At 39.1% G+C, this 25,226-nt stretch overlaps 1 protein-coding gene across 7 annotated transcripts in view; it reads left to right on the top strand.

The window, feature by feature from the left end:
- The window catches only part of FERMT2 (fermitin family member 2), an 89,699-nt gene extending 78,381 nt beyond the window's left edge, over positions 1-11,318 (top strand). For 3 of the 7 annotated variants that reach the window (XM_032344253.1, XM_032344252.1, XM_032344248.1), the window contains 7 exons: positions 4,901-5,007; positions 5,138-5,359; positions 7,354-7,377; positions 7,900-7,920; positions 8,710-8,834; positions 9,140-9,281; positions 10,704-11,318. In XM_032344253.1, the coding sequence (XP_032200144.1) occupies positions 4,901-5,007; positions 5,138-5,359; positions 7,354-7,377; positions 7,900-7,920; positions 8,710-8,834; positions 9,140-9,281; positions 10,704-10,877 (815 nt within the window). In that variant the 3' untranslated portion in view covers positions 10,878-11,318. The remainder of the gene's footprint in view (positions 1-4,900; positions 5,008-5,137; positions 5,360-7,353; positions 7,378-7,899; positions 7,921-8,709; positions 8,835-9,139; positions 9,282-10,703) is intronic. The other 4 variants (XM_032344250.1, XM_032344247.1, XM_032344254.1 and 1 more) reach the window with 2 other exon arrangements.
- The last annotated feature ends 13,908 nt before the right edge of the window (positions 11,319-25,226 follow it).

Here is a 25,226-nt window from a genome sequence, read left to right as displayed (position 1 = left end):
TTGGAGCTTTCTCATTATCGGTTACTGTTAGAATCCATTGCAGCTTTGTTCTTGCTTCTCTTTTTAAGTTGTCCAGGACCAGCCCAGGTTATCTACTCTTGATCTATAGACTAGATCTGTCTTCTGGGCCCTGTCTTTCCTGTCTGTCCCTATTACATCCTTAACCTTCTCTCTTGTGACTGAGAAGTCAAGTCCTGGTATGGAGAATGGCTTGTGATGTGCCGCCTCTTCCACGTCCTCCCAAAAGAGCACTTTTGCTCTGCTATTAAATAAGCCCTATGATTTCCAAGCTGTTGGACCTCAGTAACTTCCCCTAAAAAATGAGAGTGTCGGACTAGATGTTCTCTATGGCCTTTGGACATCTAAAATGCAAAGTTGTAAAAAATTCAGTTCAGCAAATACTGAGTGAATTCCTGTGCTGTGAACTGTGCTGGATACTAGAGACTTGAGCAAGAACAGATGACAGTCCCACCCCTCAAGGGGTTTAGAGTATGCTGGGGGAGATAGAGAGTTACAATTTGGACAATAGTACTTTAAAAAGTAAATGATAGGTCTAAGGAAGAGCAAAGTGGGTAAGGGTGCTTGCTCTGTCAGTGTTCAGTGACTATGGAGAGAATTAGGATAGACTTTGTGAGGGAAGTAATGCCAGAGTTAGATCCAAGCTCTAACTCGAGGTCCATGGAAGGAAGGTGAGTCCAGGCAGAGACTGTTGTGGAGAAAAGCCTGAAGAAAAGCATGAGCAAATGGGGTTTGTGCTGCTGGAATGTAGAGTTCAAGGGGGAGGATGAATACTTCTGTAGTGGGTGTTGAATCTGATTCTTACTAAGATGAATGATAATAGCAGAAGAAATTGGCAGGAAGTAAGAGGATAAAAATAATAAGGAGATTGTTTTTTACACTGGCAGCAATGAAGTGCCACTAAGATTATTAACATGAAAATGACAGGATCCATCCTATTTATATTGGCTATGGTATAGAGGAGTAATTTAGATTACTCTAAACTGTGATCCAGATTAAGGAGGTCAATATAGGTAGGGAAAAGGGTACCTATTCAGAGGGCCCTGAGGAAGCACAGTCAGCAGCCTGGGTGATTGACTTGGGAGAGGCTAATGGGGAGGGACTTATTTCTGGCTTGTGCAGTTGGGTGAATAGGGTTGAGAATGTAGAAGAGCTGAGTTTAGGGAGAAAGATGATGAGTTTAATTTTGGGTTATTTTAAAGGTGAGGTACCTGTGGGATTTCTGTAGAAGATACTCTGTAGGCCATTGGATCATGGGAGATCCGCACTGCTGATAATGATGGTAGCTGTTTCAGGATTAATAGTAAATGCAGCCTAAGAACAGTTGTCTGTAATATGAAAAGGCTAAGAATAGAACCCTGTAGGACACCCATGTTTGAGGTACAGGGCAGATGAGAGGAAGAGGAGCTTGCAAGGGAAACAGCAAATGCTTATGAAGACCATGGAAGTGAGGTATGGTGGGAGCCAAGGTAAAAGTTGTTTCTAAAAAGACAGGAGTCAACAGCGTCAGGTACTATAGAAAAATAGAGTGTTAAGCCTCCATAGCATTTAGCCCCATTGGAGGTGTTTAGTGGCCTTGATGAAGAACAGATTCAGCAGATACCAGTGGCCTTTTGAATATGGGAGCCAAAGTACCGTCACTGAGAAGTAAATAGGAAACAAAGATAGCTTTTTGTTAACCTTACTGTGACAAGGAAGGAGGAAAGAGGGCAGTAATAGCAGAGAGAGCTATAAGGTGGAGGAGAAAGGCACTTTGTGGTTTAAGATGGAAGAAACTCAAGGAAGTTAAATGCTGATGGAAACATCACAATAGAAATAGAAAGGAAGAAAGAAATCTAGTATCCAGGAGAGGAAGATCTTTTTAATGGAGCAAGGCTCCTGGGATGGCAGAAAACTCAGCTCGCTTGGATAGGAGAGCCTTAAGAGGAGAGATCCCTCTCCCACTGTGTAGAAGTTGAGGGGAGCTAGCTTTATCAGTTATGGTAGCAGGAAGCTCTGTGACTCATGGCTTTTTTGGAAAAAAGAGATGAAGTTGTCCACTGAGAGGGGATGGCATCAGAAGCCCGAGAAGATTGAAATAAATGTTGTTGAGAATGTCTGAAAACACAGAGAGACTGCAAGTGTCATGGGCTCAGTTGAAGTTGGGAATCCGTGAATTTCTAGTGAGATCTATCTGCTTGGTTTTGTGATATATTTTTTTTCTTCCCTCTCCTCCTTTTGAGTGCTCAGCAGCCTAATATAGGCAAGTAAAAGATAGATGATTGAATTGATCCCTGGTTACGGTTTTGGTAAATGAGTATAGTGGAAAGACAGTGAATCTAGGGAATTGGAGGTTGATACCTGGTTAATGGTGTGCAGGCTGAACTCAGGAAAAGAAAGAGGTGAGAACATATTGCTGATGGGGAAAAAGTTGTGGGGCTGCAGAAAGGGTCCCTCAGATGGTTTGAAGAGAGGACTGAAGGTTGTGATTAGAATGGGCTGTTTACATTGAACATTTCAAAGGAAGTGTAATTGGGTTGCAGTAAAGTATGGCATATTGCCATTGAAGTAGGCAGCCCAGGTGGCATGGAGTGAATATGGCCTGAGATGTGGACTCATAAGTGCCTCTCCCACCTACACTAGCACCTGAGTTACCCACTCACTTTGCCTCTCCGAGCTTTTTAGGGTTTTTTTGGTTTTACTTTACTTTTTTTTTTTTTTACGTTTATTTATTTAAACAATCTTCTCACCCAACATTGAGCTCAAACTCATGACCCTGAGATCGAGTCACACATTCCTGCAGTTGAGTCAGCCAGGTGCTCCAGTATTTTTTTTTTTTTTTTAAAGAGGCCTAATTATTATGGATTTGTACACATTAAATCCATTTGAATGATTAATGAAGTCCATAAAAGATCATATATCTTCAAACATCTCATTTTAACTTTGCAGATTAAATGCATTGCCACACAACTTCCTGATAGTTTGTAACCCTTGCACAGAAAGAGTTAAATGCTGTAGCTAATTTTTTTTTAAAAGATTTTATTTATTTATTTAACAGAGAGTGAGAGAGTACAGGCCGAGAAGGAGAAGCAGGCTCCCCGCTGAGGAGGGAGCCTGATCCAGGACTCTGGACTCCATCCAGGACCCTGAGATCATGACCTAAGGCAAAAGCAGCTGCTTAACCAACTGAGCCACCCAGGCGCCCCTGTAGCTAATATTTTTTAAAGAAAGCAAAGGGGAGAAAGTCTACCGAATTCATGATAGGAGTTGCTTCTAGAGAGAAGAGGACCTCCCATTTATCTAAAATGTTCTTTTTCTTTTAATATAATACTTCAATTTTAACATCTGTCCTTATTATATGGTGGATATATAGACATTTATTATCTTGTCCTTATACTCTCTGTGCAGAGAGAAGTTGCTCCAGTACAAAGAGCAAAACAACCACAGACCCTAACAGTTTGCAAGCCTACTTGACGGTCTTAAGACCTATTGAGGGTGACAATTGGAATACCCTTTAAAGAGCCTGACATGGTACATTATCTTATTTGTCCTTACAGCATTCCAGTGAGGTAGAGTTTATGGTCAGGAAATTTTGGGGGGAGATGTTAAATAAATTGGCAGTAATTATGAAGTGACAGAGAAAGGTGTGAAGCCTAAATCAGATGGCAGAGCTGCACTGCACTGCATTACTCTGGTTACTGCTTGTTTATGACAGCCGTTCTCCCGCCATGTTCAGTCCGACTGTGTTCTCTACTGTGAAGCTACGAGCTAATGCTTAACTGAGTTGATAATGTGGCTTTTTGTAGCCCATATCTGTGTGTTGCTGAAAACTTACCAGTGGAGTGAAATTCTGAATACCAGTTATTTTCATACTGACTTCCCCAGTATGTAAGTGTAGATTACCTTCTGTAGTAGATGTGCTTCTAAAATACTGCACGTAAAGTTAACTTGTGAATTGAGTCAAATCTATGAAGAAACTGTAGTTTTAAAGAAACCATTTTTGTGCAGATGCTCACCCTCTGAATCGAAGTTATTGTAAGTATGAATATTTAAGTGTTTCAGCACTCTGGAATTTTGGAAAGAGGCACATGCCCAGGAGTGTTTAGTTGGATCCTGAGAGCATCTGTTTCTCTTCTCCCTGCCATTAGGTTTCTTCCTGCCATGGAGGATAGGAGGGCCTTGAGGAGAATCCTGTATAGGACTCTAGCTCAAATAGGAATCCCATGGACACGATGCCTTTTCTTTCTTTTTTTTTTTTTTTTAAGGCATCATAAGTCATTTATTCTTGGGGTATCTGGCCAGTAGAGCATTTGACTCTGATGGGGTCATGAGTTCAAGCCCCATGTTGGGTGGATTACTTTAAAAAAAAAAAGTCACCTATTCTTATCAAAACATGAATTACAGAAAGACACTTTAATATCCCTATACATCTAAAAACTTAAAAACCCCAGATAATTTAAGGTTCAAGGAACTGAATGATATTTCAAGAATATCAAGGCACCTGCCCAGCTCAGTCAGTTGAGCATCCAACTCGGTTTCAGGTTGGGTCATGATCTCAAGGTTGTGGTGCAGGCTCTTTCTTTCTCTCTCTCTCTCAAATAAATCTTTAAAAAACAAAACCAAAAACCCACGATATCAAATTTGTGGGATGGTGTTTTGGGGTAATATCCTTTTTAATAGGACCCTTTCCTTCTCTTTTCAATTAAGTTTTATGAAGGCCCCAAATTGTATTAGATGTGACTCTTTGCTGTGCCTCAGAGTTATTGGGCAGAAAAATTTCTTCCCAATTAATCGATTGCAAAACAGCAAAATTCAGCATGTTAACATAAAATGAGGGCTGTCTGTATTGGCTTGGGATTTCTTAAAAGTAAATTTGACCGTTATAATATTTTTTTTATTCTAGGATGTGAAGTTACCCCAGATGTAAACATTTCAGGGCAGAAATTCAATATTAAACTCCTGATTCCAGTTGCAGAAGGCATGAATGAAATCTGGCTTCGTTGTGACAATGTAAGTTTTCCATTTAAAAATATAAACCTCCATTTTTTCTTTGATTTGAGTAGACCAGCCCTCCTTACATTTTATACTCCTAGGACCCATCATGTGATACATTTCATATTTCAGTATTTTTTTTCAACAGGAAAAACAGTATGCGCACTGGATGGCAGCCTGCAGATTAGCCTCCAAAGGCAAGACCATGGCAGACAGTTCGTATAACTTAGAAGTTCAAAATATTCTTTCCTTTCTGAAGATGCAGCATTTAAACCCAGATCCTCAGTTAATACCAGAGCAGATCACAACGGATATAAATCCTGAATGTTTGGTATCCCCTCGCTATCTAAAAAAGTACAAGAACAAGCAGGTATTTGATTCATTTTACTTCATCTGTTTTCCCCTGGTTTTATGATTTTGTACATACTTTAAATTTAGTTTCCCCTCTTAAATAAAACTTTTAGTCATAATTTCTTATCTGGTGGTCAGAGTATAAAATAAGCTGCAGATAGTCTTTAGTCCATTTGAAAATAGGTCATTTAAAAAAATGTTTCTCATTCTAATAGGACAGATAATGAGGTGAAATAGTTGGGAGCATTTACTCACAACAACGTAAGGAAATCACCCTATGAATGAGGTGTTCTTGCAGGGAATTGAATATGGTGTGGATGCTTTGGGTTTCATTTCTTTTATAATTGTGGTATAAAGCACAGCCAGCATTTCCCAACAAAATCTCTAACAGCTCTCCCTGCTGCTGAAATTGACTTTTCCAGCTTTGGAAATAAACTTTATGAGGGTAGAAATAGTCTACAGTTCAGCATTGTTTTTTTCTTAACAGTAAAAAACCTAAACCAAAATTTTGCATGATGTGACAGAGTTTGGTAAATTTTCATTGACACTCCCTGCTTTTCTTCACTCTGTTTAGAATTCCTTTCCTGGAAATTAATACCATAAAAGGATTGCTATTTAGGAAAATGGTTCTTCGGGTACAACATGAAAGGTTCTTTGCAGGGGAATTTCACTTGGGATAGCCCCCAGTATTTGCTACACCAAACATGCCATAAAAGGCAAAGGCTTCAGTCTGAGGTGGGGGATGAAGAAGACCTTTCAAATAAATATTTTATTTCTATCTAGTTTCATTTTTATCTCTGTTAAAGAATAATTTTGAAACATTACTGAAAGGGCCCAGTGAAATACCTAGAATGCTTATTAATTCTTAACTTTAAATATAATGTTTATCATATGGGTCTGAAATCACTTAGCTAGAAATAGATGTTCAGAAGTTTTAATTGCCAAGTATTTGTCTTTAAGTTTCAGAGACTGTGTAAGCTCTACACAATTTCTCTACATAGAAACTGTTTATCCCACAGTCCTATGATGTGGGAGTAGTAAGAAATGGAGGAAATGCTGCCCTGGGGAGTTTTGTGGAATGTAGATTGTAAGTTAAAAAGGGAAAGTGAATCAAGTACTAATTTAATTTTTTTTTTTAAATTCTTAGTTATTTTATTTAAAAATTGTTGAAGGAAAAAACTTGTTTCCAAAAGTGGATTCATTTGCCTTCAAAGGCAAGGAACAATTTCAAACATTAGCAAGCTATCATTTCACTTTCAGGTATCAGGAAAAAAGAGATCTTAAAATCTAACTGAAGATTGCCAAATGTTGGTTTAGTTGTCAGAGGTCCTGAGTTGTTTTCTCAGAAGCCTTTCAAATGGTAGTTTTCACCTTTAAAAAAGATAGTTTTCTATCCCTCATTTCTCAGCTAGATTGTCAAGTGAAAATTCTCTTGCGGACAGAAACAGTGAATATTTGACTGGCAGGATAACAGAATCTAAGGATTCTTCCAGCCTTGTCCTCCATGTTGACATCTTATCAAAAGCATATTCTTTCTTAATCTTGCCTTCCCTGACTAGATTTATGAGTTGTTCCCAGGACGTAGAGACCGCAGATTGCCCTGACACCTAGGAAGTGCTGATAGGCAGAAGTGTAGTTGCTATTGTGTGTCAGGTGCTGTACTGGTCATTGGATGTAGTGCTCAGTAATTGTTAAACTATCTAATATAGTGGCATTCAGGAGTCCACTAGGAACAGAGGTGGGCCATGGGCTCTTTCATTCCTACCAGGGCCCATCAATACACATTTTGTTACATTTAATCTACTTTAAATCCCCAAAACCATATGTTATTCAAACCTACTATATATATATATATATATCTTAACATGACTGTGACTCCCAAACTAGTTTTTTACATTTTAGAGAAAAGAGTTGTTCTCTGCTTTATCCATGTGAATACAAATTGAGATAGACTAATGTTTACAGCTGCCATTCCTAGTGTAGTGTATAGCATCTCTCCATTTTCCCTTCCAGGAAAAAGGATGCAAAAAACAGATGGTAATTGAGGGTTTGCTTTTCTTGTGTAAATAAAGAAACAGTATGGTCACTGCACTTACCTTATATGTTCAACTTATTTCTGAAAAGTGGTGCATGGGTCATATTATTGGACTCGATCTCAAAATATTAAAGTTTTTTTTGAACATTAATTCTGATTTTGCTACTAAAATCATTAGGCCTACCCTAACCAGTAAGAACTGGTAAATGAGCAGGGAAACATTATTTGCTCTTTGTTTTCCCCTACAAATTTCTATCATAATTTTAGTAACACTTAACAGTCTAAAATAATGAAGTTTTCTCAGTATTCTAAATGGAAAGTAATAGCTGCTTCCTTGTTTTCATTTTCATGCTTGCATTACTTTGCTTGGTTTCCACCTAATGTAATTTTTTTTGCATGGTTTTTGGCTGGAATTTTGGTTTGCAGGTTACCGCAACTTTTTCTTTGCTTCATTGCCATTTTTTCTGATTGCCTTTTTTTTTTCTTTCTGCTTCCTTTTTCTTTCTTCGCATTGCCATCTACAGCCAGGCTATATAAGAGATTTGGTAAGTTCTCCATATTAACCAAAAAAAGAAAAGAAAAATATTTAAAGCTTTAGACACAGTCCCCTCTTACAGATTAATTTCCTTCCACTCTTAGTGGGAGTATAATTTAAAAGTTAACTTTTCTATGATTCCTTTAGAAAAAATTATTAAATTATTATGGTTGTTTCAAGTACTTTAAAGGTGATAATAAATACTCCTGCTAGAAATTTATATTCCAGGTGCTCATTCTGATATTGTGTCTTGGTGCTAATTTAAAAACTCATGTATAGGATTAGAACGTGCCCTTGTATAAAAAGCAGTGACATATATGTGTATACTTGGAATATATCTCAAGAGTGGCAGTTATGTGCTCCTAATAGTACTTGTTGTTTCTGGATATATGGAAACTGAAATGAAGAAGAAATATACCAAGGGTTATTTATTTATTTTTTAAAAGATTTTATTTATTTATTTATTTATTTGACTGAGATCACAAGTAGACAGAGAGGCAGGTGGGGGTGGGGGAGTAGGCTCCCCGCTGAGCAGAGAGCCTGATGCGGGGCTCAATCCCAGGACCCTAGGATCATGACCTGAGCCCACTGAGCCACCCAGGCGCCCCTACCAAGGGTTATTTTAAAGAGTCATCATTTCACTAAAATACCCAAATGTAGCTGCAGAAATTTCCCAATTCCAACTCTTATGACATATGATTGTGGGGTGGGGCACATAGTTTAATTTTTTACTTTTTGTCTTGATCCTCCCATGAAAGACTGTTGTTTGATGGTAAAGGTATTGTTTAATCATGTTTAGATAACAGCAAGAATCTTGGAGGCCCATCAAAATGTAGCTCAGATGAGTCTAATTGAAGCCAAGATGAGATTTATTCAAGCTTGGCAGTCCTTACCAGAATTTGGCATCACACACTTTATTGCAAGGTCAGTGGTTCTCCTAAATACCTGTGTATAAATATTAATCTGTGCCTTTTTACTTAATCTACTTCAATTAAATATTTAAAATACCTGCTGAGATGCTTCAAGCAATTTTACAGTAACATGTAAAGAATATTTTAATGTATTTTCTATACTCGTAATTTTTACATTAAAAATTAAAAATGATTTCTATTTTTACTTATGTGAAAATATTACTCTCATGAGTTAAAGAGCACGTCTTAAAACCAGAGCAACATGTCCTCCTATCCCCAACATGTTTTTAAACATTTTTTATGTTTTTAATACTCTAGGTTCCAGGGAGGAAAAAAAGAAGAACTTATTGGAATTGCATACAACAGACTGATTCGGATGGATGCCAGCACAGGAGACGCAATTAAAACATGGCGTTTCAGTAACATGAAACAGTGGAACGTAAACTGGGAAATAAAAATGGTAAGCTCAGTGTTAACTTTGAGTGCGTGTAGAGCACTAATTTCTGCTAAGAATCAGTAAATTAAGAATAAAAAGGGAGATAAATGTCTTAGATTATTTGTACCATCACCTCTTACAGTATAAAACCTGGTTGGTTATTCATTTCCCACTTAAACTTTCCTATTTCATGACTAACCCAGTTATTGAACTCTAAGAACACAGTCTGCTTAGAAGGTGGTTTTCTGGAACTGGTACATCCCTGTCTGTCACTGTAGCAGCTACTGTTTATTGAATGCCTACTCTGTGCCTGTCATGATGGCTAGATGTTTCTATATTCGTACCCTGCTTCTAATCTCACCACAGCCTTGTGGGTGGTTGGATTGTCCCTGCTTTACAAATGAGGACACTCACATTTAGAGACCTGATGGCCATGATTACCATGACCACACACTTGGTAATGGAATCAGGATTCAAACTCCAATGCTCAGGGCTGTAAAAGCTGGCACAGCTCCTACTATATATCATGCTGTCCCTAGCCTTGAAGTACAGTGAATATCATTTAAAATAAACAGTCTTTTACTGATAAGCCATATGTTTTAGGATCTTCAGGTTTGTTGTATCGGTTCCTATTACTGCGTAGAATCTCATTTTTCTGAAATACAGTAGTGTCCCTCCTTATCTGTGGTTAACCACAGTCTAGAAGCAGAAGATGCATTCTCCTCCTGACCTGTTGTTAGAAGGTCCATAGAGGCCTAACGCTATGTCACAGTGCCTGCTGTGTCCTTTACCTTCATCCTGTCTTGCTGGCATTTTATCACTTCCCATTATCACAGGGGTGAGTACAGTACAGTAAGATATGTTGAGAGAGACCATATTCACATAACTTTGATTATAATATACTGTTATAATTCTATTGTTAATCTCTTCCAGTTTCTAATTGGTAAAGCTTATCATCTGTATGTATGTAAAGGGAAAAAAGCAGAGCACATACAAAGTTCAGTACTACCCATGGTTTCAGGCATCCACTGGGGTTCCAGAGATTTCCCATGGATATGGGGCTGGGCTCCTGTATTCAAACATAATACCTAAAGGTTAAATGTCTTGAGCAAGTATTAACTTAAATGTAACTTAAATGCAGGAAGTGGGTTTTCTCCCAGGCCTTGAAGAGAGACCTCACTAACTGAATCACCAGAGACCATTGAGAACATAATGACTTAAACCCCTTGCATGCAGTCTTTTCAGAATGAAAAACTAAAAAGGAGTGGTGGAGGGGCTAATAAACTTAATCTTCTGGAATCGAAGGCACGATTTAGGATTTTTTTAAAAATTTGAGGATCAGCAAGTACTTTGTGAGAGGGCAGACATTAATAGCACATTAGCTTCACTTGTACCCAACCATATAGAGTTTTCCTGGGACTGACAGTTCTTGGTCTTTGTTTCCAGGTCACGGTAGAGTTTGCAGATGAAGTACGATTGTCCTTCATTTGTACTGAAGTAGATTGCAAAGTGGTTCATGAATTCATCGGTGGCTACATATTTCTCTCAACACGTGCAAAAGACCAAAATGAGAGTTTAGATGAAGAGATGTTCTACAAACTCACTAGTGGTTGGGTGTGAATAGAGCTACTGTGTAATGAAACTCCATGGCCGTAACAATATTTAACTTTGAAAGCTGTTGTTTGTTATATGCTGCTTAATAAAGTAAGCTTGAAATTTATCATTTTATCATGAAAACTTTTTTGCCTTACCAGACCAGTTAATAAGTGCACTAACAAGCACGACTATTAATCTGCTATCATGATACAATATGTGGACTTGAATGTGGCACACATTCCTTAGGGCCAGGAATTGAAAACTAAAGTAGTGGACAAGTCAGGAATAAAACATCACTGATTTAATTTAAGCTAGCCAAACCAAGAAACTCAAGCCATATACTTTAAAGCTATCCAGGGCTTAAACTACATGAAGTCTATTTATCATGTTTAATGCATGTGTTTTAATGTATGTTTAATTTGATCTTGTGTTTTAAAAATACCAACTTCTGGTAGGCTTTGATGCTCCATCTCCCACTCATCCCCAAATAAATCAGGCCTACAAAAGATGCCTGATACTTAATAATGATGTCATTGTTCGACTTTGAAGGAAAATGCTATCAGTGCGTTAGGCTTGGTTCATTTTTGTCCTTGAATAAGCATGTATGTATAATGTCTTGTGATTTTATTTTTACACCCTATTGTATTACAACACCTGTATTCACCAGCATATTCACGTCTGCCTAAAATATGCAACTTTTGCATTACAATATGAAGTAAAGGTCTATGAAGTATGCATTTTGTGTAACTAATGTACAAACACAAATTTTATAAAATTGTACAGTTTTTTTAAAAAACTCACAACTAGCAAATGGCTTAGATGTAGCATCTTTGCATTAATTAAATGCTTTTAAAAGTATAATGTGCAGTTTTCATACCTGCTAAATTAAGAATGACTTCGTTATAGTCATGATTTGCCACAGTGTCCTTAACTCTGATGCCTGTTCTCGTCCGCCGCGCTGTTACAGTCCCCATTGGTGCTAGTCAGAAAATTCCTAGCTCACACAACCCAAAAGGGTGCCAGGAGGGGTGGATTACCAGTATTGTCCAATAATCCATGATTTAAAGACTGTATAAATGCATTTTATTTTAAATAAAAGCAAAATCTTTTATTTAAGTTTCTTTTTGTACTTCTTGTCTTTACTGCTTACATAGAATTAACTGATGAACTTTGGCCTTTTGGATACATTTTGCCTGTACCTTTTGTTGGAAGGACAGCTTGCTGGTATTCCAGAGTATCACCAGAGAGTGACACTTAATCTCTAGGATCGATTTTTCCACCCTCCCCCTCACTTTTCATATTTAAATATTAGAAATATAAGCAGAAATAGGACATTGAACAGACACTATTGCCTTGGACTGAATTTGTTTAAAACTGCAAACTGACTCCTGGTCTAAAAAGACACAACTCACATGTATGAATTTACTCCCTGTTAGTACTATTACATCCTCATTCTGTCGCCAAACTTCAGTCCTGGACATTTCCCCCTTTAGCTCTGGCATTTAATCAAGCCAGGTCTTCTTGATTTTTCCCTCAGGCAAACTTTTGTCATTGCTGTCACTGATACCTGAATTCAGGTTCTTGTCCTGTGCCTGCCATGATGCCACAGCCTCTGAACACAAAGCAGATCACATTCTCCATGGCTTATCTTTGTACTCTAAGGTCAAGTCCTAACAAACCTCACTCCAAAATATAAGGGCTTCTTCCCACTAATAAATAAATAAAAATTAAACAATATATTCCCTTTCCTCACTTTAAATACAGGTTACCCACTTACACAGAGCCCGAAAACATATTTATTTATGTTTAAGATTTTATGTATTTGAGAGAGAGCATGAGTGGGGGAAGGAGCAGAGGGAGAAGCAGACTCTGCTGAGCAGGGAGCCCAATGTGGGGTTCCATTCCAGGATCCCCAGATCATGAACTGAGCCAAGGGCAGACACCTAACCAACTGATCCATCCAGGCACCTCAGCTCTAAAATATATTTAGATGAAGGCATACTCAAGTCCTGTAGAGTCTCATAGCCACTCTGCTGATTTCTCGGTGTTTTGCCCCACTTGCTGTACTGGCGATTTGGGTAATTAATTCAGCCCCAGCATATCACTGGCTTTATGTCAGCTCTGGTGACCCTGGTTGACTACAACAGAACAGCCAAAGTCCCCAGGCAGGAGCTAAGAGGTCTTCTCTGGTCCGGATGCCAGCCTGCATTCTCCTTACTTCTCAAACTGGGCGGTCCACATTCTCCAGATGCGGTTTGCACCTCGCCTACCACCATGATATTCTGTAGACTTTCTTCCAGTCTCCCACCTGTCCCATCCAGCTTTCTGGCGTTTTAGAAATTTTACAAAGAGCTCAAGGGTTCTTTCTTTTATGAATACTTCCAAGCTTCCTCATAGCCCCCAAATTTCTATTCCAGTGAACAGCTACTAAATTTAGTCTTTTTGGAACTTAAGAACAATCATCCTTAACAGTTATTGTCTGAAATAATTTATTATTCCCTTGAGGACAAGATCTGAGCCTCATGGTCTCTACCTGGGATCACTTAACACATATTTGTTCATTGAACATGGCTATTTTAGAAATCAAGGAATTAATTACAAATTAGAATTTTTACAATCAAAGCATAGTTTAATAGGGAGGAAACAGACATGGTTTTTGCACACCAGCTATGCACTGAGAGGTGTGCTGGGTGCTTTCATATACGTGACCTCTTCTAAAGATTCATACAATCAATCCATCCTCATTTTTTAGACTCAGACCAAGTGACCTGTTCAAACTAAACAAAGCTATAATTAATATATTTATATCTATATCTATATATATAAAATTAAAAGCTATAAAATAGCCAAGGCAGAGCTCGGAAGTTGAACCCAGATTTCCTTCTCCCTACTCAGTAGTGTTAAAAACAAACCCTTCACAAATCTTGAGGAAGTCCATTGGTAATGGTCTCTCTACAGAGACAATATCAGTCCATGAGAAGGACTGGCCCGAGCCTCCAGAGACCCATTTTCAGGTTTCTGTTTTGTGACTCAGTTTCATGTGAACATGAAGGCACTGGGCACAGGAGATCAACCAAGCTCTCTTCCAACTCTGTTTCTCATATCAGCAAGTTCGAGACCTGCTGATGTAGTTAATCAGTAATTTTAACTTGGTACAAATTATTTTTTACAAAACCTTGAACTTCAAAGGTCAGGGACCTAAAGACATGAACTTATTTTCTTTTTCAGCTTTACCAAGGTATAGCTGACAAAGTTGTAAGATATTTAAAGTGTAGGGCGCCTGGGTGGCATAGACAGTTAAATATCTAACTCTTGGTTTCGGCTCAGTTTGTAATCTCAGGGTTGTGAGATCAAGCCCTACGTCAGACTTCACACTTAGCACAGTCTCCTTGAGATTCTCTCTCCTCCCTCTACCCCTTCTGCTTGTGGTCGCTCACTTTTTCTCAAGTAAATGATCTCAAAAGAAATAAAGCATACATCATGGTAATTTGATATATGTATATATTCTGAAAGGATTTCTACCATGTAGTTAACACATCTATCCCCTAGAGATACAAACTTTATAGAAGAAAAGCTACTTGCAGTTCTTGACCCTCTGCTCTTACACAAGCCAAAAAACAAGTGTGACAGATTATACTTTTTGCATTCTGTATACCATAGTTTTTGTTCCTTTTTTAAGTTAAAAGTCTTTGCAAATCAAAACCACAACGAAATAGTATCTCACACCTCTCTGAATGGCTAAACTCAAAAAGACAAGGAAACAAGTGTTGGCGAGGATTTGGAGAAAAAGGAATCCTCTCATACACTATTGGTGGCAAAGCTAACTGGAGGGTCCTCAAAAATTGAATAATAGAAATCCTGTATGGTCAAGTAAATTCACTACTGGGTATTTACCCAAAGAAAACAAAAACATTAATTCTAAAAGATATATGCACCCTGTAATTGTTGCAGCATTATTTACAACAGACAAGATCTGGAAACAACCCAAGTATCCATCGATAAGTAAATGGAGAAAGAAGATGTGTATACACACCTACACACACACACAGTGGAGTATCACTGAGCCATAAAAAAGGATGACACCTTGCCATTTGCAACAGCACGGATGAACCTAGAGAATATTATGCGAACAGACTGAGAAAGACAAATACCATACAATTTCACTTACAAGTGGAACCTAAAAACCGAAGGAAATGAATAAACAAGCAGAAACAGACCCATAAATACAGAGAACAAACTGATGGTTGCCAGAGGAGAGGAGGATGGTGAGATGGGCAAAATGGATGAAGTGGTGTGGGGGGTATAGGCTTCCCATTATGGGATGAATCACAGGGATAGAGTGCAGCACAGGGAACAGTCAATGATGCTGGAACCGTGCTGTATGGTGAAGAAGGCAGCTGCACCTGTGGGGAGCATGGCATAATGTATAGACCTGCCAAATCACTATGTTGCACACGTGAAACGAACATTGTGTGTCAACCACACTACAAAAAAAAAACAGCGATGTGGTGGGATCAGACCAACCTGGGTTTCTGACCTTAATTCATCTGCAAAAAATGCCACACTGTTAAAGGACATGGTTTAAAGGGCCCAACACTCCACTTACATTAAATAAATATAGTAGTTTCTCAATGAAATGTTAGGGTTTTTTAATGTGAAACTTTTTTTTGATCCTCTAAGACACATTCCTATCATATTCCTTTCATAACTCTTTCTACCCCCATAATTAAGTTTGACAAGCTCTGCTGCTGGTTTTAGACTAATCACTTAGAACAAGGCAACATCTTCACCACCTTGATAATTCATAAGAGAACAGGGCTTTTGGAATTCAACCCTTTGGGCCAGAACCGTCACTGATACTGATACTTTCCTGCACGCATAACCCTACGCAGCTGCCATCGGTGTGCTGCTTTATTCCAAAATTGTAGACTGATTCAAAAAAATCTTGGCACCCCCCCCCCCCCCCCCCCCCCCCCCCCCCCCCCCCGCCAAAAAAACTGTTTTTGCAGCTACTGAGGTCATTCCCTCTTTCTGTAGCTCTGCAGTTGCGAAAAGGCAAGGAGGAGCTGCGGCGTTACTCAAGGGCAGAGCCAGTAGACGTGGATGATGATAAGTTGGTCAATTCTAAATCTGCTGATAAGGGTCCAGTCATCTCACACAATTATCCAGGAAGAAGTTGTTTACTGAGAGCTCTGTGCTCTTCAACAAATTAACTGTGTCTTTATCTGTTTGAATTGCTTTGGTTTGGCAGCTCAAGAATGGGGGAGGTGGTAGAGAGTGACAGGAAATGGGAAATTTTCGATCTGGGTAAAAGGAATGAAATTCTCAGAGTGGATTGCAGAGCCACCCAGAACAGGAAACAGGGTAGCAAAAAAAAGCCTTATCTGGTGACCTTATTTCCCACTGTGCTGATTCCTCTCTTGCCTTCTCTGCTTTATTTAATAAACAATACAGATTTTCCCAGGCTGAATGTGTACATTAAAATTCTCTGTTGCCTTAGTAAACAGTTACCAGCACACATACATTTCTAGTTGAGTTTCTCTTTCAATATTTGTGCATGGGCCAGCATATTACTAAAAATTATAAGCACTTAAAATAATTTGAGACCCTTTATTTCATGAAATCTAATTAGAATCTCATGTGGCTTCACTGTCCAGGCATTATCTGTATTACTGCTCAGGGAAGTGGTCCAAGTCCAATGTTAATTAAATTTGTGATAAAAACAGCACAACCAACTAACAAGTTTAACATACCTGTATTAATATGGTTTGTGGATACAGCACAATAAAGAAAACACTTTTTATGAGCATAAATTCTCATCTCAATTTTCATCTAAATTTTGTGAATTTAGTTTTTATGACCAAATAAAATTTAGGTAAACATATTTACTCTCAGGTTTAGTGATCAGAATACCTAAACTTTGTTTCTAACTTCCTTGCTTAATTATAAATTCAGTTAACTCTTTGAAGGAACATTTGGAAAACACATTTCTTCTATTTCAGGAGAACAAAGGGCCAAGTATAGCCAAAACACTCCTAAAGACCAAAAGGTGAGGGGACGAACCTCACCAGATGGCAAGAAGTCATATCGCACTATACTCAAAGTGTAGCGTTGGCACCGGGGTAGAGTAACCAGAGTTCAAACAGAGACTGCAGAAACAGACATGCACACGTATGGAAACTCGATTTCTGAAAGCCAGCTTTGCAGATCAGCACGAAACAGGATAACTTCCCAATGAATGATGCTGGTGTTTATCTTTGTGAAACAAAGGAATATGGACCACTGCTTCATACATATGTGTAGTAGTCCAAATCAATTCCACACAAAATTCAGACTTAAATGTGAAAAGAAAAACTAAAACAGAAGAAAGCATATTTATGTGACACTGAGGAAAGATTTTGTGTTATTAATAAGGCACAAGAAGTACAAATTAATTACATTAGAATGAGAACTATAGAGATATTATAAAGCATAAAAAGGCAAGCCAAATTGGGAGAAGATATTTGCAACACATAATGGACAGAGGATCAGCATCTAGAATAGAAATATGCACACCTGCTCAGTGATCAAGCCAAAAGAAAAATGGACGAAACACTGGAATGGGTACTCCTTGAAAGAGGAAAACTGAATGGCCAATCAATCTACAAAAGCTGTTCGATTTCATAAGTATTCTAGAAAATGGGGAAAAAACACAAATTTTAAATAAGATTAAAATGAAGTTTCACACATACCATATTAGTACAAGTTTTGAAGTCTGACAAGAGTTGGTATTGACTAGGACGTGGAACCAACTACCAGGATACTTACTGTTGGTGTGAGTACAAACTGGAACTGAGCACTTAAGAAATACTTTGACATCAGCTGGTAAAATTAGAGATCTCTCCTACGACCCTGCAGTTCCACTCCTAGGTATATATATACCCTGCAGAAACTCTTGTATGTGCATACCAGGAGACATGCACAAGAATATGCCTAGCAGAACTACTTATAATAACAAAAAATGAAATAATCAAATGTCCATCAGACAAATGTCCATCAGAGTAGGTTGAATTACAATACAGTCATAAAATGGAATCAAAATAGCAGTGAATAAATTCCAACACAAACAGCATGGATGGATCTCAACCCAATGCTGAACCAAAAATGTAGCTGCGGAACACAGTTTGATTAAAGTTGAAAAAAACGCTAAAAGATTTCTGAAACGCTAAAAAAAAAGGAAGTGGCAAATATTTTCCTCTTCTATTGGAGAGTAAAAGCTGCATTTGTAAAAGATAGTTTGTTGGTGATTCTAAAGTTCAGTGTGAAACAGTGTGATGCTAAGAATCACTGTGGCCTAAGAGGTATGGGGGTCTGCTCTTGACAGCTGCCGCTCTGCCTCTGACATACTTTCTTAGGTCTGGACTAGATCAACACATGAGTCTGGTCCCCACTGTCCAGTGAATCACTAATTGGCTGACTGTTTGGCTGCCCTAGTTTCAGAATGGAGCTAATGAGCCCAGGGTCAGGGGTTCAGTCCCCTTGCGGTCAAGCTGGCTCTGCTCTGTTTCATGCTCACAGGCCACACCATTATTCTGTAAATGTGCATGGTTAGTAGGAGGGACTGGATAAGAAGGGAAGAACAGATCCATCAGCTCAACCAGAAAATCAACTTTAAGCTCAAGGCTCCGGTCAGTATACAAATGACAGCATTGTTACTCAAGCAATTGTGAAGATGTCGACCCAAATCTTATTAAACCATCCCAGTCATAGCAGAGGAGCCAGGGAACTTACTTGATACTTTCTTTTGCTGCCTGGATTAGTATAAAAGGCATTCCTATACTTGAGAATGCACCTTCTACAGAGGCTAGGAATTATGAGAGAGAGAATTTTATGAGAGAGGAATTCTGAATAAGATGTAATTCTCAAGAAATTAGTCTTTCGATTTGAAAATGCCTCATAAATGTATGAGCATGAAATCAGCAGGATGGGGCAACGCCAATAAAAACCACTGCTATGGGGATGCCTGGGTGGCTCAGTGGGTTAAGGCTCAGGTCATGATCCCAGGGTCCCAGGATCAAGCCCTGCATTGGGCTTTCTGCTCAGCGGGAAGCCTGCTTTCCTCTCTCTGCCTGCCTCTCTGCTTACTTATAATCTCTGTCAAATAAATAAAAATAAAGTCTTTTAAAAAACAAACAAAAAACCCACTGCTATGTAGCAGGACAATCTCAAAAATGCCTGGAGCCTATTTTGATTTGTTTGTTTTGAAAATGTCCCTAGTTCATATGGAAAGTACCCAAGTAGGGAGTGATTACAGGCAGGTGAAACTATTAGAAGGCTTTTTTTGAAAAAATCAGTAAGGCTAATTCAGGGCAGCTTCAGTGAGAATGGAAAAGACACCGTATCATGGACAAAGTGACACCTGTAAATATGTTTTCCTACAATGGGACATTTTAAGAAGCCACTGCTTGTTGGTGGGGGTGGGGGGTGGGCAGTACCAGTTGATCTGTACCAAAGATGGCGAAAAGGAAGCTAGCTCTTCTCAAACAGCCTCAACAGGAAAGAAACTTAGCTAATGAGAGCACAGAATAGGCAGAAAATTGGAGACTGTTTGAGGTCATCTTTGTTACTCAGGTTTGAGTTTTATTTCTGAATCTCCAACTCAAGAAATAATTTTGTAAAAACAGCCTATGTCTTCAAAGTTTTTTGAAGTTTTACAAATGCTTCGGTTTCCAACCCTTGGAAACAATGCTTCAGTTTCAGGTATTCTCAAAAGAGGCCTGTCTTGTCCTAAATGTGTTATCTTTTTTGATTGGGTTTTTAGCCTCCTTTCATCGCTCCAAGTATTTGCCATCTGGCAGTAGTTTAGAAACTTCTTTTTGCTTTCTCATAAATTTTGTTGAAAGCAACCACATAATGAAGAGTAAATACCTTCTACTTAGTCTTAGCGGGAAGCTGGAACTAAGTTCCTTGTGACACCCCGTCTAGATCCTGCTGCCCTAGAGAGAGGTTTATACCGTCAACTTGCCTCTTCACATACCCAGAATTCCTGCTATGGAGAGCTCTAAAAAGGGAAGTGGACAGATGTTTTCTTTAATCATCACTGGTTAAGGCAAATCTGTGGAATGCAGGCGTTCTAGTTTTGTTTGCTTTTTTTTTTTTTTTTTTAAGGCAAACAACATGAATTAACAATGTTTCCTCTAGTTCCAAAAACCGCCTGAGATCAAACCATGTTGATCTCTAAACAAAAATGACTTCTAAACCTATGAGATTTGAATATAAGCCTTGCCCTTGATTTATATTCTAGGAAATTACACTAAGAGGGTGCCTGGGTGGCTCAATTGGTTGAGCCTCTGCCTTCTGCTCAGGCCATGATCTCAGGGTCCCAGGACTGAGCCCCGTGTGGGGCTCTCTGCTCAACGGGGAGTCTGCTTCTCCCTGTCCCTCTCTATCTCAAATAACTAAATAAAAACTTAAAAAGAAAAAATAAAGAAATTACACTAAGAAGTTGTGTTCCATAAAAGCCCGGGGTATAATCTTTTGCAATCTGTCAGGCAACTATTTTTTAAAGTGGGTGGGGGAGGGGAGATGTGTATGATAACTGTTAGGCACAAAATTAATTGAGTTCTGTCTCCAAGTACAAGGTCACAGATCACTGGAGGCCAGTCAGCTCATTTTGTTCTAGGAGATCTACTCATTCAGATGTATTCCTCAGTGAGGCAGGTAAAGCTGCATGGTTGACAATTGTTTTGAGAAAGGGAAGAAACACGTCTGGAGAGATTAAAACCAAAGTAGGTTGCTGCAGCTGAAGATGGAGCAGTAGAGGCAAGGAGCTATTATCTTTTTAATAAATCTAATATTCTGAGCACTGAATCAGGGCCCAGAGACGAGAAGAGTCATAACCACGTCAGGCAGCACAAGTACGCAAGAAGTTTGGTACAGGCGCGCAGCCATTTATGACTAACTGCCAAGGGGCTGATGGAGGTGATAAGTGCTCATGAGTCACAGAGCCCTGGGGGTCAGAGCAACCCCACGAACTGCCTGACTAGGGGTACCCCAGCAGCAGGCCTTTGAAGGATGTGGAGAAAAGTGCAGGGGAAGGGCAGGAAGACAGGAGGGTTGGAAACAAGGATCCAGGTCAGTGAGAAAATCCCAATCTTAACATGAGGAAACAGCAGGAGCTCAAAAAATATTTTTGAAAACACTTACTCCCTAACCATGTTTAAATATTTAATCCCTAAGTATTTTATCCCTAAAAGATTTTTTTTCTTCAAAAAGAAACTTATGGAAATACTCAAGACAGATCCTGTGAAGTAATTGAGTATGTGTTTGAGTTACTCAAGTGAAGCAAAATTAAGCCAACTGTTTCAGAAGTACAGATGGGGAAGCCAGAATGTGAGGGAGACAAACCACGGGAAATCCCCCTAAAGAAACCAGAAAATAATATGCACATGTGAAGCATCAGCTATCACTTTCATTAGCATAAATTCTTGTATTATCAAGAAGAGTGGAGGAACAAAGATGAGAAAGCAACAAAAAAGTTTTACAGGGGCGCCTGGGTGGCTCAGTGGGTTAAGCCGCTGCCTTCGGCTCAGGTCATGATCTCAGGGTCCTGGGATCGAGTCCCGCATCGGGCTCTCTGCTCGTCAGGGAGCCTGCTTCCCTCTCTCTCTCTCTCTGCCTGCCTCTCCATCTACTTGTGATTTCTCTCTGTCAAATAAATAAATAAAATCTTTAAAAAAAAAAAAAAAGTTTTACAGAAATACAAGATAAAGGAATAAAACACACTGAAGCTTCCAAAAGCAAGAAGTCACAGAAGACCCATGGGAAGGCCAATGTCCATTTTAAAAGATGCTCCTTACATTTCAGGAGAGGAGGGAAAGGGCCAGAAACAGACACGAGCACGTGAGCATGTCCTCAGGGGAGGTCTGAAGGGAAGGAGAGAAATCACCCCATCCAGCAAGGCTGCTGAAGCGTGGGAATCTCGGCAACGCAGTAGAGGGTGTGTGGAGAACTTCGACCCTGAGCAGATGTGCCTATATCTGCTTTTCTGAAACAAAATATATTGTGGTACTCAGAGAGATCTCTGTAAGGGATTTGGAAACATGATCGCCACAATTAAGTCTTCAAAGCCAGCCCTTTCTGGCAAATTCCATTTAGGTTCTCTAAAGAAAAATGACACCAAAAAGCTAACACTATAACCAACACTCTGTAAAGCAAGAAAAATGGACCAGTTGGGCCCTTCTCATCCACCAGGGCCTGTGCTCAAGACGTCTTGGAGAGGCCTTTCCAGGCAGCCCTCTGTGTCCCCACAAGCTACTTATTATTTCCCAAGTGTCTCCCAGCCCTGGAACTAAGAGGGCAATGCTTATCCTTACCTCCCAGTGCCTCTGATGCATTCCCTGAGTAAATGAGGGAAAGAATTGCAGCCGCAAAGAAAAGGATTAGCCTTTAACAATGTGAAAACATGGAGGGGACAGTCCTGAAGGGAAGAAAGTCAAGGATGTGTACTCCAGGCCTGAGATTGAGCATAGTTACATGCTTGCTTTTTTATTAGCCAGCTGGGGATTATTTATTTTGCTATTTTTAGATCCAAAAAATCTTAGCTTTCTTTCCCTACCACTAGCTGTTTTGAAGTTAGAAAACAGAGCCAATTTAAATACTAGTCTAAGCAAAACATCTCAGAGACAGGTGCCCTTAAAAGAAAACAATAAGCACAAATTCAAAAAACAAACAAACAAACAAGAAAAAAAATTTTAGGATTGTCTGTGTTATTATTTTCCATGTTTTATGTTAGGGATTTGAAGATGGTCTCAGGGAGACAGTGTTTAGGTGTTGATTGTCAAGTTAAACTTGAAGCGGAAGGGTTTGCTACGAGGGCAGGCACCCTTGTGTGATTTCTTCTTAGGCTACCTTCCCTGTCCATTCCCTAAACAGTGGGCACAGTCCCACTCAAATTAAACAGAAAACAAACTAAATAAGAGTACATTTTTTTAACATGAGCTCTGCCACATTTTCCCTCCACTAGTGGTAATAACCAATATTTATTGAGCAAGAACTTGGCAAAGCCCTTTATGTGTATTTCATCTCACTGAAGCCTCACAAAGGGAGCTAGCTGGACTATGGGGAAACCAAGGAATTTTCTTAAATCCATGCAGCTAATCAGTGGTTCCAAAGTTCATGATCTTAAAGTTCTACACCATTAATATGGACAACTGAATACCCAAGGAAAGTACAGCAACAAGGACAATCCATTATCCATCCATCCAGTTAACTTTTTATATTTCATAACACTTTTTAAAAGTTTTATTATAAAGAATTTAGACATAGATAAAAGTAAATGAGATAGAACATCCATGTACCCACCACACAATTCTAACAATTACCAATATCCTGCCATTCCTGTATCATCTTTACCTCAACCTACTCATTATTTTTTTGCCTGTTCTTGAGGTAAAAATAAACATACACGGAAATACACAAATCTCAGATGTACCATTTAACAAATGGATACCTGCATGTAATCTACACTTCTCTTATAATTCAGAACATTTCCAAATCCCAGAAAGTGCCGCCCCATCCATCCCCAGTCAAATTCCTCCCCCAGGGGCAGACACTGTTTTCATTTTTTTGTTTTTTCCACCTCATTTTTGCCTCTTCTAGAATTTCTATAAGTGGAATCACACAAAATGTCCTCTGGAGTCTAGATTTTGCTCAGCATATTTTTGAGATCTATCCCATGTTGTTGAATGTATCACTGGTTCATTCCTTGTATGAATACAACACAATGTGTCTATCCAATCTTCTATCGATCCACGTTTGGGATGTTCCCATTCTGAGATATTATAAATTCAGTCACTATAAGCATTCTTATACAAGTGAATAGGTGGTTCATTTTTCCTAGGAGTGGAACTTCTAAGTCAAAAGGTCAGTAGAACTGCTAAGCCTTTTTCCAAAGTGGATGTACTATTTTATATTTCCATTGTAATGGATTAGAGTTGCTTATAGCCTCACCAGAATTTACTATTGTCAGTCTTCTTAATTTTTGCCATTCTACTGGGTATAGCATTAGCTCACTGTGGTTTTTTTTTTTTTTTTTTTTTTAAAGATTTTATTTATTTATTTGGCAGAGAGAAATTACAAGTACACTGAGAGGCAGGCAGAGAGAGAGAGAGAGAAGGAAGCAGGCTCCCTGCTGAGCAGAGAGCCCGATGCGGGACTCGATCCCAGGACCCTGAGATCGTGACCTGAGCCGAAGGCAGCGGCTTAACCCACTGAGCCACCCAGGCGCCGCAGCTCACTGTGGTTTTAATTTGCATTTCTCTGATGACTAATGATGTTGACCATCTTTTCGTGTGCTTACTGACCATTCATACATTTTCCTTTGTGAAGCATTGGTTTAAGGTTTCTGTCCATCTTTTAAAAAGTGGATTGTGTGTTTATTTTTTTTAAAGATTTTATTTATTCATTTGACAGACAGATCACAAGTAGGCAGAGAGGCAGGCAGAGAGAGAGGAAGGGAAGCAGGCTCCCCGCTGAGCAGACAGCCTGATACGGGGCTCTATCCCAGGACCCTGAGATCATGACCTGAGCCGAAGGCAGAGGCTTTAACCCACTGAGCCACCAAGGTGCCCCTATTTTTTTCTTTTTAAAGAGAGTATGTACATTCGTGTGAGCAGAGGGTCAGAGGGAAAGGCAGAGAGAGAATCTTTTTTTTAATTAACATATAATGTATTATTTGCTTCAGGGATACAGGTATAGGTCTGTGATTCATCAGTCTTACACAATTCACTGTGCTTATCATAGCACATACCCTCCCCAAAGTCTGCATCCAACCACCCTATGCCTCCCACCCCCTCCACTCCAGCAATCCTGTTTGTTTCCTGAGATTAAGAGCTTCTTATGGGTTGTTTCCCTCTCTGGTTTTGTCTTACTTTATTTTTTCCTGTCTTCCCCTATTATCCTCTGTCTTGGTTCTTAAATTCCACATAGGAGTGAGATCATATGAAAATTGTCTTTCTCAGAATTATTTTGCTTAGCATAATACCCTCTAGTTCCAACCATGTTGTTGCAAGTGGCAAAATTTTTTTGATGGCTGAGTAATATTCCACTGTGTAAATATGTGTATATCTATATCCATATATATCTATATCTGTATCTATAGCTATATCTATATACATCTATATCTCACATTTCTTTATCCATTCATCTGTCGATGAACATCTGGGCTCTGTCCACACTTCGGCTATTGTGGACAATGCTGCTATAAACATTGGGATGCAGGTGACCCTTTGGATCATAACATTTGTATCCTTAGGGTAAATACCCATTAGTGCGATTGCTGGGTCGTAGGGTAGCTTTATTTTCAACTTATTTGAGGAACCTCCATGCTGTTGT

The sequence above is a fragment of the Mustela erminea genome, chromosome 5, assembly GCF_009829155.1.
Source record: "Mustela erminea isolate mMusErm1 chromosome 5, mMusErm1.Pri, whole genome shotgun sequence".
Classification (NCBI taxonomy): Eukaryota; Metazoa; Chordata; class Mammalia; order Carnivora; family Mustelidae; genus Mustela; species Mustela erminea.
Note: the sequence above shows the minus strand (reverse complement) of the source record. Positions and strands in the feature narration are given on the sequence as shown.